General features: G+C 44.5%; 1 protein-coding gene across 1 annotated transcript in view; it reads left to right on the top strand.

Moving 5' to 3' along the window:
• The window catches only part of CDC20B (cell division cycle 20B), a 117,292-nt gene that overhangs the window by 7,308 nt on the left and 96,586 nt on the right, over positions 1–13,398 (top strand). Inside the window, exons 3-4 of the mRNA XM_030191935.1 lie at positions 1,077–1,201; positions 8,697–8,802. Of these exons, the coding sequence (XP_030047795.1) occupies positions 1,077–1,201; positions 8,697–8,802 (231 nt within the window). The remainder of the gene's footprint in view (positions 1–1,076; positions 1,202–8,696; positions 8,803–13,398) is intronic.

Here is a 13,398-nt window from a genome sequence, read left to right as displayed (position 1 = left end):
TCTTCCTCACAAATGTACACAACACTGCTATTCAGCCTCTGTTCTTAGCTTTTCTGTGGACTCTAATGAATCACTTTCCATGGGGATAACAAAGGAGATTTTTTTTTGAGTGGAGGAGTAGTCTAGTGATTAGAGAACTAGTTCAAATCCCACTACTGTTCTTTGTGATCTTGGGCAAGTCAGTGAACTCTCTGCTGCCTCTGAAACAAATTTAGATAGCAAGACTTCTGGGAACAAGGAAATACATAGTATATCTGAATGCAATTAACCTTGAGCTACTACTGAAGACAGCATGGGCCAAATCCAAATAAGTACCCTAAAAACCAAACTAGTTTGCAGCCCTCAAATACTGTAATTGCATAGCTCTGATTCAGCATAATCAAAATGCACTAACCCCCCTCCCCCCTTCGATTCTATCTATGGCACCCAGATTTGGGTGTGCTTCTGAGATGTGTGCATGACTTAATTGATTAACAAGCTGTTAACCATCAAGGACAAAGCTCAGAACCAGTGAGAACATAAGAGTTGCTATACTGGGACACACCAAGGTCAATCAAGCTCAGAATCCTGTTTCCAACAGTGGCCAATCCAGGTCACAAGTACCTGGCAAGATCTCAAAACAGTACAACAGATTTTATGCTGCTTATCCTAGAAATAAGTAGTGGATTTTTCTCAAGCCCATCTTAATAATGCCTTATGGACTTTTCTTTTAGGAAATGATCCAAACCTTTTTTAAACCCTGCTATGCTAACTGCTTTTACCACATTCTGTGGCAACGAATTTCAGAGTTTAATTACATGATGAGTGAAGAAATATTTTCTCCTATGATAGGAGAGAGGGGAGATAGCGGGAAACTTGCAGATCTCCTGACATGGGTCCAGGAGGGACAGAAGAGAGATGCTGTCCCTGTGGGGTGGGGGGAGATCTGAAGGGAAGGAAGAGAGAGTCTGCTGGGAAGTTTCAAACACTTTTTTGTTTTCTCGAAAATTGCTGTTAATAGTAAGGTGCTACAAATGCTACAATCATTTACTTCTGTAAGCATTTTCAAATGTTAATTGGGAAATATATCTTTGCAGCTCCTTCTACGTTGCCCATTGATACTTGTACCAGTGAAACTCAGCAGACTGCAGTTAGACATCACAATTACAAGAAGACTGCACAAGTTAAAAATGGAAGCAAATTGGACATGGCAAAGAAACAGGTAATCTATGCACTCCCAGGGTTGCCCCCTTGCCCAGAGTCACTCCAGGAGGCTGGTCCACTCCTAGCCTTACCCCACTGAAATGTGAATTCTATATATGGTGCTGAAAAAAGCACTATTCTATAAGCTGCACTTAAAGGTGTGGTATGTAGAATCTTACTTACGCCTGGGAATGGTGTCTAACTTTAAGCCATTTGTACCAACTGAAATGTGGTGCAAATGTACACGCCTAAATTGGGCACATATTTCCCTTATTCAGTGCTTTTTTTGTAGAAAAAAAGGTGCCGGTACTCATTATGGGCGGGGTCACCACATATGGCTCCACCCCTGATAGCCACACCCACATTAACCACACCCCCTATACCAGCCATGGCGCATATAAACAGACATCATTGAAAATATTATAGTACTATAGGAGAAAAAAATAACGTGATTTTTTTCATTATAAATAATCTCTGTAAGCTCTTACAGCTCCAGTATACCCAGTGCAAAATAAGACAGCCAATGTAAATTCTCAAATTGGACATAATTACAAACACTAAAATGAAAATAAAATGATTTTTTCTACCTTTGTTGTCTGGTGACTGTTTTTCTTTCCATATTGGTCCCAGTCTGTGATTCTGCTTTCTTTTCTTTTCGCTTAACTCTTCTGTGCCATTTGTCATTTTTGTCTCCTTTTTCTTTGCTTTCTTCAATATTTTTCAGGCTCTCTCTCTGTCCAGATTTAATTCATTCTTACTATCCATTCTTTAATGTCCTTCATCTACCTGTGGCTTTTCATCTTTTCCTCACCCTTGTTCTCCCCATGCCCCTTCCTCTTATTCTCCAGTCTTTCTCTATTCCCCTTTTCCATCCAGCAGCTCTGCTTTCTCTCCCCATCCTTCCAGTGTCTCCCCTATTTCTTTCTGCATTCTTCCATCCAGCATCTTCCCTCTCTCTTTCCCCATCCTTCCATCTGTTTTCCCCCCTCTCTCTCCCCATCCTTCCATCTGTTTTTCCCTCTCTCCCCAATCCTTCCCTCTGTTGTTTTCCCTTTCTCTCTCTCCCCAATCCTTCCCTGTTTTCCCTCTCTCTCTATCCCCATCCTTCCATCTGTTTTCCCCTCTCTCCCCAATCCTTCCATCTGTTTTTCCCTCTCTCTCCCCATCCTTCCATCTGTTTTTCCCTCTCTCTCTCCCCAATCCTTCCCTGTTTTCCCTCTTTCTCTCTCTCCCCAATCCTTCCCTCTGTTGTTTTCCCTCTTTCTCTCTCTCTCTCTTCAAACCTGGCTGAAACGCTGCACCCCGGCACTGTAGACAGCCATTAGGCATTGGCTGTTGCCCCGCAGCCGCTCCTCCTCTTGCCTCTACGTCACTGCGCTCCTCCTCTTGCCTCTACGTCACTGCCCCTGGAGGAAGACCCCGGAGGAGCGCAGTGACGTAGAGGCAAGAGGAGGAGCGGCTGCGGGGCAACAGCCAATGCCTAATGGCTGTCTACAGTGCCGGGGTGCAGCGTTTCAGCCAGGTTTGAAGTTTTTTTAAAAATCTTTTTCTTTGTGTAGCGGCCGCTGCTGCTCAACAGGAGAAGCAGCAGCAGCGGCCGGAAATGGGGGCTGGCACTGCGTGCGGGACATGGACTCACGGGGCGGGGGGAGCAAAAAAAAAAAAAAGGTGCCGGTACGCCGTACCGTTGCGTACCGGCACAAAAAAAGCACTGCCCTTATTCTATGACAATGCGTGTTAATTTTAGGAATGCCCCCATTCCATCCATGAACCTTCCCATTGCCATGCCCCTTTTTTTGAACCTGCGCCTAAATTTACATGCGTATGCAGTGGTGTGCTGGTAAATGTTTAACAACAGGCTCTCTCCCCGGTCCCCCTCTGCGCCCCCCCTGACGCCCCCCTGACGCCCCCCTGTCCCCCTCTGCGCCCCCCCCCCCAAATTTGCAGAGCTGGCTATAGCCAGGGAGAGAACCTGGGGGGGGGGTGGCAATACATTACTCCAGGAAAAAAAAATTAAATGATCCCAGGTTCCAATCGAATTCATATTTAATGTGCGATAAAATTCCATAAATAAGTAAATAAATATAAACTTTTAATGTTGAGCACCTGATTCTCAAAGTGAACATATTCCAAACACTATAATGAAAATAAAATGAATTTTTTTCTACCTTTGTTGTCTGGTGACTGTTTTTCTGATCATGTTGGCCCAGTATCCGATTCTGCTGCTATCTGTCCTCTTAACTCCGTTTCCAGGGCTTCCTTTCCATTTATTTCTTTCCTTTCCTCCTTTCTTCTTCATTTCTGGTCCTCAGCTTCTGCCTATTTTCTTCATCCATGTGCAGTTTTTCTCCTCTTTTCCTTTTCCCTCATCTCATCTCCTTCCTTACTCTTCCCTTCCCTCCATCCATGTCCAGCATTTCTTTTCTCTCCTCTCCTCTCCCTTGCCCTCCATCCACCCATGTCCAGCGACCCTTCTCTCCCTCTGCCCTCCATCCATCCATGTCCAGCGACCCTCCTTTCCCCTGCCCACCATCCATCCACGTCCAGCAGTGACCCTCCTCTCCCCTGCCCTGCATGCATCCATACCCAGCGACCCTCCTCTCCCCTGCCCTGCATGCACCCATACCCAGTGACCCTCCTTTCCCATGCCCTCCATCCACCCATGTCCAGCAGTGACCCTCCTCTCCCCTGCCCTGCATGCACCCATACCCAGCGACCCTTCTCTCCCCTCCATCCACCCATGCCCAGCGACTCCCTTCTCTCCCCTGCCATCCCTCCCGAGTTGTTCAGCGGCGACTTCTCCTCCCTCCCTCCGAATCCGGTACCTCACCGCCCTGTCCTTCGAATTCTTCGGGGCAGGCAGTCTTGCCTGCCCGCTGCCAGCGCTGACTCTCCCCTGCCAGTTCGCGCTTCAAAATGGCCACCGAGACTTACAAGGGCGGCCTCCAAGACTTCAGCAGAAGTCTCGCGAGGCTGCCTCTGGAAGTCTCGGTGGCCATTTTTAAAGCGCGAACCGGCAGCGGGGGAGAGTTAGCAAGACTGCCTGCCCCAAAGAATTCGAAGGACAGGTCGGTGAGGGACAGATTCGGAGGGAGGGAGGGAGGGGAGCCGGCTCGCAATTCGGAAGAAAAGTTAACAACTGGCTCTTGTGAGCCGGTGCGAGCCGGCTCCAGCACACCACTGTGCGTATGTTCCAATTAAATTTAATTAGTGTTGTAAAAGGCATTTTGTGTGTGTGTGTGTGTGTGTGTGTGTGTGGGGGGGGGGGGGGGGGGGGGTTAATCATTGTCTCCTAGCTGTGTGTTTGTATTCAGATGAGTCCCGGGAATAATGATGGCTATGGGAAAGCAGCAATAGAACAGTTGGAGCTGAATGACATTTGTGTTTTTCAAGTGGTGATGCATAGCTTGATGGGATGTCCTTGTAAGACCAGAGTAAATTGTTTCTTAGCTTTTTGTTTAAAAATTAACCAAGGAAGACCAAATCTATTATTCTGTCTCACCGTGTTTCCAGTTTTGGCACAGTATAAGTCATCACAATGACAAAATATAAGAAAGCCAATGGACTGCATTAGGGGCTTATAGCCCAAAAGCCAATGGAGTGCATTAGGGTATAGCCCATTTAGTTATGTTTAAATAAATGAGAGCTCTGCATGAAAGAAAACATTTATTTTTATTATTTTGACTTGTGAAAACCACTTGTCCCTGAAACATGTTCAAAACAGAATAATCAATTTGTACAAAAGGGTGAGGTGAAGGTGTGATTCCATGTGTCCCAATAAAATAAGAGTTTAATTTTAATTCAATCTCAGTATATTCCTTCTTTATAACACCAGGCTTCCCAAGGCAGATTACAACAACAATTAAGATGAACCCATTAGTAAACATGATATCCTCATTGAAATTATCCATGTATTATTGTAGTTACATTTGTACCCTGCGCTTTCCCACTCATGGCAGGCTCAATGTGGCTTACATGGGGCAATGGAGACTCAATGCAGCTTACATGGGGCAATGGAGGGTTAAGTGACTTGCCCAGAGTCACAAGGAGCTGCCTGTGCCTGAAGTGGGAATTGAACTCAGTTCCTCAGGACCAAAGTCCACCACCCTAACCACTAGGCCACTCCTCCACATAGTGTATAGAACAGTGTTGAAAAATGAGCACAAAATACAGACTTTATTAATGCTGTTTCTACCAGCTGCAATAACTTTTTAAACTGTTTTAGTGATATTCAAATCTAAATATGGGAAGCTTTCAAATAAATTTAAAACAGACCACACATCGGCAGTCCATTATATCTATTAACCTTGGGTTTAGTAGCGTTTGCTATTGTTTTGGGTGAAGGAAAATGGCAGCAAGCTCCACCTACTGGCTTCAACCCATATAATGGGCTAGATAGGCTGCCTGCTCTGGCCAGTCCTGGGACCTCTGCTTAATCCCACCTCCCGATGTAACTTCCTATTTTCCTCATATGCGGGACATAGCAGAGGCAGCCTGTATTAAATCATTGTCACAATCACTCCCTAACTGACACCAACTGGTGCCTGCTTTACAAAAGTCTGCTCCCTCTGACATCAAAACCTGGCTATGCCTCTGGACAGAACATACCAGTTGCTTAACTGATTCCAAGGTATGTTTGGTCAGGGACCAGACCACCACACTGCCTTCACAAGAGGAAAATAGAAAACAGAGATATCAAAATGAATTATTTAGAGTAGCCTAATGGTTAGTGCAGTGGGCTGCAAACTTGGGGAGCCAGGTTCATCTCCCACTTCAGATCCATTATGATCCTGAACAAGTCACTTAACCCTCTATTGCCCCAGAAACAAAACTTAGATTGTGAATCCATTAGGGATAGAAAAAATACCTGGAGAAAATTATATGAAGACCCTGTAGAGCATAACCAAGAAGCAGAATGGATACCCTTGCATACAGGAGAATTTGGAAAAGGCAATCTTTACAATAATGGAGTAGCCTGAAGTAACAATAAGAGAACTGGAAAACAGGCTGAAAAAGTCCCAAACTGGAAGGGTTCTGGCTCAGATGGAGTGATCAAACTTTTTGATTCAAACAGTTAACACCCCTTTACCATGACATAGCAAACTATAAAAATCAATTGATCAGCCAGCCTGACACCACATTGGTTAATAACAGGAAGAAATGTTTCTATTTCCAAAGGGAGATGCGAATAACCTTTCCAAAAATTACAGACCAATAACTTGCCTCCCTACAATCTATAAGCTGTTCATTGCAATAGATACGGACAGAATATATGATCATATTGACTCTAATAACATCATGGCAATAGAGCAGAAAGGCAACAAGAGGGGAGCACGTGGAATAAAAGATCAGCTCTTGCTAAATAAAGCTACAGCTAAGAAAAGTAGAAATCTCAGTGTAGCATGGGTTGATAGTGTCCCCCACTCCTGGATAATATCCAGCTTATTTTCGAAGGAGATCGTCGGCCATCTTCTGACACAAATCGGGAGATGCCAGCGATATCCTGAACCCGGCCAAATCGGTATAATTGAAAGCCGATTTTGGCTGGCGCCAACTGCTTTCCGTCGCGGAACCAACCAAACTTCAAGGGGGAATGTCGGTAGGGTAGCGAAGGATGAAAATATTTGGCCGCGAGAACACCAGGCCTATCTTTGGCCAGTTCAAATGTAACTGGCTGGTGTTGAATATCGGCTTGGCTGGTTAAATTTGAACTGGCCAAAAATAAATCAGCTAGTCAATGACGGTCACCGAAAATAGCCTGGCATTTAATATTCAGGCTCAGCACCGACCACGGAAGTTAGCCAAGCTAACTCCCCCAGTCTGAATATTGGGCCCTATATCTTTCCTAATATCAGGACCCAGCAATGAATATTTCAAGGAGACGTTTTGTCATCACTCTTGTTTTGTATAGCACTTAGGGGCCCTTTTATAAAGCAGTGGTAAACCCAACCCAGGCTTACCGCTCGTTAAAAGAGAAGTATCGCCGGGCTACTGCAGCAGTTCCATTTCCAGCGTTACAAAAATATTTTTGTAGCCCTGGTGTGTACCCGACGGTAATTGGGCAGTGCCGCATACTGCCCGTTTACAGCCAGTGTAGCGCGGGAGCCCTTACCACCACCTCAATGGGTGGCGGTAAGTGATCCTACCTGAAATGGGAATGCGGCAAGTCCTTCACTTGCCACATGTCCATTTCTTTAAAAAAAAAACCTTGCCTTTTACCTACTGCTGGAAAAGGGGGCCTCGGTGTGCATCAAAACCATGTGCTAATGCCACAGCTTAGTAAAAGGACCCCCTAATCCTTTGAATACACTTATTAGCTCTTTGGGCTATTGATTTAGCCTTAATCCTAGAGCTGGCAAAGATGCAGAGGTTACATTACATCTGCTGTTTGAAAATGACTTGAAGCTCTACAGGTCCAGTGATGAACATCTGTCAGAAGAACTCTTTTTAGTACAAAGCTTTTCAGATGACATCAAGATGACTTTTGGTCTTGATAAACTTGCTAAGTCACCTTTCCTAGGAGGGAAATTAAGTAAAACTGAAAACATCTCTCTGACCAATGATTTTGCCATCAATAAACTTGAACAAGAAGGAGTATATAAATATCTAGGAATCAAAGAAGGAGCAACAATCCAGTATAAAGTACTGAGAGAAAAGGCCAGCAAACAGTATTAAAGGGGATTAAAACTGATGCTGAAAAATGCTCTAACATCAAAGAATAAGATGCAAGCCATCAACCAGCTTGCAATTTCTGTATTTTCGAATAGCTTTGGAATTGTGGACTGGCCTCAAAAATACCTTGAAAAATTGAAGGTATGAACAGGAAAACTCCTCCAGGCTCATGAGGTAGTCTATAAGAATCAGTGTATGCTGAGTCTTAACACTCCTAGAGCTGAAGTAAGAATGGCCTTCATACAAATAGATTAAATATAGAGAGATACCATTATAGACCCCCAGGCCTATTTAACAGCATCAACAGACCCAAACATAGAAAAAGTGTTGAAGCATGAGAGCAAGCATCCAGAATCTAGTTCCATCATTAAGCTTGGACAGGCATTCCGACAAGTAGACAGAATGAGTAAGAATCCACCTATAGGTACAGGAATAGAACCAACAGGATATGCAAAGTAGGAGAAAAAGTTCTTTAAAGAAGTAAGGGGTCCTTTTACTAAACTTAACCAAGAAATGGGCTTAGCGCATCCTTCCTTATGCAGGCCTTTCCTGTGCGCTAAGCCCATATATAGTTCATCCACCACTGATAATATATTATATACTTTTGAAAGGAAATAATCTTCTGTTCATCCTGACTAGGTAAGGGGAAATGAGGCCTATGGCCACAAATAATAAAAAGATAAATTGCTCACAGAATAAATGTGTGACTTCAAAATGAGCTCCTGCAAAACAAATGCTCTGTTTTCCAATGGCTGTTCACCCCTCCCCATTGGGCTAATGCAAACGTAATATAGAATTGAAAAGCATAATTCTTTCCTTACAATGATAAAAATTGTATCCAGTTGCAGAAATTCCTGGTGCAGTGTGAATTTGTCCAGGAAAAAGGATCCGGTGATACAGTTACAGGTGCTGTGGACATCTGTAGAAAAGAATTCTGTTCATATAAAGGTAGAGTATGAGTCTTACTACTGGTATGTACAAAGTAATAGCAACAGGATGCTGTGATATCTGAATGTAGCTCAGTCCTGAGCTAGCACTGAGACCAGAAGCTGGCTCTGCTGGTGAGTGAACAGAGTTTGTGACTGTTGCTTTTCTAAGAAATGTTGTCACTTAAAGCCAGAAGAGTGATTGTGGGGTTAATTAATTAATTAAGTTCTCTCTGTGATTGCCTTAAAAGGAAAAAGCCAGGGTATGTCTATCTTTTTCAACTCTCTCTTCCTCCTACTGTCACCCCTCATCTATTACTACTACTACTTATCATTTCTATAGTGCTACTAGACGTACGCAGCGCTGTACACTTGAACATGAAGAGACAGTCCCTGCTCCACAGAGCTTACAATCTAATTACACATCAATCATATTCTATGGTTTATCTCAATTAAGAAGACAAAGAGGAAGTTTTTCATGGCAAGAGACAATTAGGTATTTAGATAAAATAGGGGAATAACCTTGCCCTTATTTAGTAGGTATTCTCTTGGCCCTTTATAGATACAGTACAGTGGGCCCCAGTGAAACTTCATTTTACTGCTTGAAATATGGATTAGAACACTTGATAGACATTTGATTCTTCAAAATAAGGTCTGAAACAATCTTCACAAATATTAATTAACTGGCAAAGTGACTAGGGTGCTCATTTTCAAAGCAGATGGACATCTCAAAAGGGCCAAAAAAAAAAAAAAAAAGTCCATCTACCAAAAACATCTAAATAGTGATTTTGGAAAGGCAGAAATAGGACATTTTGCACTGCAGTGTATCCAAATAGCAAGAGGGCATGTTGGAGGCATGTTTTTGGCAGGACTAGGGTGGCCCCCCAAATTAGGACATCCAACAGCAATAATGGAACGGGAAGAAATATCCAAGGGGATAAAGAAGAGTGCTTTTATCTAGAAATGTTTCAATCATGTCCAAGTTACAAAAAGATGCTCTGAAGTGAAACTGAAAGGAGATACCAGGGCCTATGACCAGTGGCGATCCTAGCCTGCATGACACCCGGGGCGGATCGCCAATGCGCTCCCCCCCCCAGGGTGCAGCGCACTCCCCCCGGCGAAATGACACCCCCGGGTGCATGCCGCTGGGGGGGGGGGGGTGCCGCGGCGCTTGCCTGTCAGCTGAGTTCGCTAACTTCGCTGCAGCTCCCTCTGCCCCGGCTGGAACAGGAAGTAACCTATTCCGGGGCAGAGGGAGCTGCAGCGAAGTCAGCGAACTCAGCTGACAGGTGCGCGCCACGGCACCTCCCAGCAGCATGCACCCGGGGCGGACCGCCCCCACCGCCCCCCCCTTGGTACGCCACTGCCTATGACACCTTCAGGTACTACGGGCATCCAACAGAGCAGCAAGAAGGTTCCAGGAGTAGCTTAGTGGTCAGTGCAGTGGACTGTAAAAAAAAGGGAATCCAGGTCCAAATCTCACTCTATTTATCTTGGGTAGAAATGTGAACCCTCCAACAGAGGTGTAGCCAGACTCTGTATTTTGGATGGGCCCAGAGGTAAATTGGATGGCTCCTTCCATGTGCACTTGCCCCCCCCCCCCCCAAACCACACACCACAAATATCTTTCTGGAGATATTTTTTTAAGAACATAAGAGGTTTTTTTTTACCTACCCCACATCTTCTCTCTCTCCTCTGTAGCGTCCAGGCATCTGCACTCCTGTCTCTGAACTCTGTCCCTCCCCGATGTCGGTATAGGCATTCTCGGTGCCTGCAGCAATTTATTCTCGCTGCTTGTGCTGGTCCCTTAGGCTTCCATCTGCGATGTCCTGCTCTCACTGATGTCATTGCCTGTTTCCTGTCTGGCGGAATGCAGCAGATGGAAGCCTGCGGGGCTGGCTCAAGCAGCAAGAATGAATCGCTGCAGGCACTGAAGACACCTGTACCGACACTGGGGAGGGAAGGGGCTCAGAGACCAGAGTGCAGATGCCACAATGCCGCGAAGGAGGGGGAGGGGGGAAGAGAGCAGTGTGGCACTGCAGCTGGGTGGGCCTGTGCACTGTCCTCCAATAACAAAGTAATAATAGTAATAAAAATTGCACAATATTTATGTACTTTTATTACCATACAGTTCAAAGCTGTTTACATAGTTAAAGAGATCAAGACATTTGCTTGAGAAATACAATCATTAAAATATAGCAATCATGTTAAAAAACTTAGAAAACTTAAGAATAACAACTATAAAAAGTAAATTATCCTACCTAAAACAATTACTATTTTTGAACAAAACATGTGAGCCTTTTTTACTAAGGTGTGCTAACATTTTTAGCATTAACTAATATTTAGGGTGCGCTAAATGTTAGAGATGTCCATAAGAATATATGGATGTTTGTAATGTTAATAATGAATGTTTACGGCTACATCCAGCATTACCCAGTCTCCAAGACCCTGATGCAGAAGTGAAACGCTGGCCACCGTCGGCTTGGGGCTAGAGGGTATACATTGCTGTAAGCGATAGCAGAGGATAGTGATAGCAGAGGACATGCTGCACATAGACCTGTAACGGATGCAGCAGTTCAGCAAATATTGAAGGGCTCGTGAAAGAAGATAAGTGCTACTTTATTGTTTAATGCTTGCCAGATGTCAGTAAGGTCTGTTCCTGAACCAATATATATATATATATAATCGTTTTTCACATAGAGACTGCAGAATTGATATAGAAGAATTATTTTGAGTAAGCAGTACTCTTTTTCTGGAGGTTTTTTACGGCCTATGATGAAGCTAGATCTGATTAAGCTTTACAGATATGAGATATCAATGAGCTCTTTGAGGCCATTTTCCTCCAAAAAGATTCTGGCAGGAAGTTTTTCAGACCCTACTACTATTTACCAGGGAACTTGCTTTTAAATACAGAACAAATTCTAAAATTAGCTCTTCAGTGCAAAAGCGGACCATGTCCACTGTTGCACAATTTCAGCTATACATTGATTCATAGCCTTTATGACCTAAAGACTTAGAAGAAAAATCAGGACATGTCCATACCTAACCAGTTCTGCCATCTGTTGCCATACCCCTTCTTTTCCTATCCTAACCCCACCCTGTACTCTCCTCCATATTCTTATCCCTTTACCCATCTCTTCTTGTGCACTGAACTTCCCTTACTCTGTCTACTACCCTTCCTTTTCCTTCTTGTACCCCACACCTCCCTTCTTTCTTTCCATCCTGCCCTAGCCCTAAACCCCATTTCTCTTCCTCTCTTGCTACCATAAACTCTCCCCTTCTCCTCTGTAGCCCATTTTATCCCCATTTTCCTTCTTACCATTCCAAGACCCAACCTCATCCTGCACTCAACTCTGTGTCCCACTGCCCTCCTTCTTTTTTCCTTTCTTGCTCCCTAAACACCCCTCTCTCTGCCTTACACATGACCATAGAATTGGACATTGTAGATCCCTTTTCCTCCTAACACCATGACATAAGAACATAAGAATAGCCTTACTGGGTCAGACCAATGGTCCATCTATCCCAGTATCCTGTTTGCAACAGTGGCCAATCCAGGTTACAAGTACCTGGTAGAAACCCAAATAGTAGCAACATTCTATGCTACCAATCCCAGGACAAGCAGTGGCTTCCCCATGTCTATTTCAATAACAGACTATGGACTTTTCCTCCAGGAACCTATCCAAACCTTTTTAAAACCCAGATATGCTATCCACTGTTACCACATCCTCCGGCTCCAGCAACAAGTTCCAGAGCTTAACTATTTTTTGAGTGAAAAAAATATTTCCTCCTATTTGTTTTAAAAGTATTTCCATGTAATTTCATTGATTGCCTCCTGGAGTTTGTACTTTTTGAAAGAATGAAAATTCAATTCATTTTTACCTGTTCTTCACCACTCAGGATTTTGTAGACCTCAATCGTATCCCTCCTCAGGCATCTCTTTTCCAAGCTGAAGAACCCAAATCTCTTCAGCCTTTCTTCATATGAGAGGCATTCCATCCCCTTTATCATTTTGATCACTCTTCTTTGACCCAACTTCTTTTTCTTCCTTCAGTGACTTCTGGAGATGGATGACTGTTAGAGAAATGATACCTTCTGCTGCTTCTCAGATACCAGATTGCCTAGGGTTGGCAATTTGTTTGAAAGACAAAAACCTGCTGCACCCAAGCTCTGCTTCATGCTTTGCCCCCTGCCCCCTCCCCCCACAAAAATAACTGCAGCTAGTGTAGCAGTACAAGATTCAGGCCCCGATGATCAAAAGCCCCGCGCTGTTCCAAGCAGCGCTCTAAAAATAGCACTGGAACAGCGCGGGGCTTTACTGCCCCTATGATCAGAAATAATAGCATGCATGCAAACAAGGGGCTGGAGGTCCGAAGTCTGTAAGACCCCCAGAGCCACCTCCAACTGCAGTCTCTGGTGGTCTAGTGCCCCTCTGAACCCCCACACCCTACCCAAAGCCAGAGATATGGGGACTGGAGGTCCGGCAGACCTCCAGTCCCCCCGACAACCCCCCGACACAAGTTCATGAGGGGGTGGAGGAGGGGGGCTTCAGGTTTGGTTTTGTTTGGGAAGGATTGGGGGCCTGCTAGCATGCAAATGCATGCTGGACAGGGCTCCCCAT

Source organism: Microcaecilia unicolor, chromosome 2 (assembly GCF_901765095.1).
Source record: "Microcaecilia unicolor chromosome 2, aMicUni1.1, whole genome shotgun sequence".
Taxonomy (NCBI): Eukaryota; Metazoa; Chordata; class Amphibia; order Gymnophiona; family Siphonopidae; genus Microcaecilia; species Microcaecilia unicolor.
This window is presented reverse-complemented; position numbering and strand designations above follow the sequence as displayed.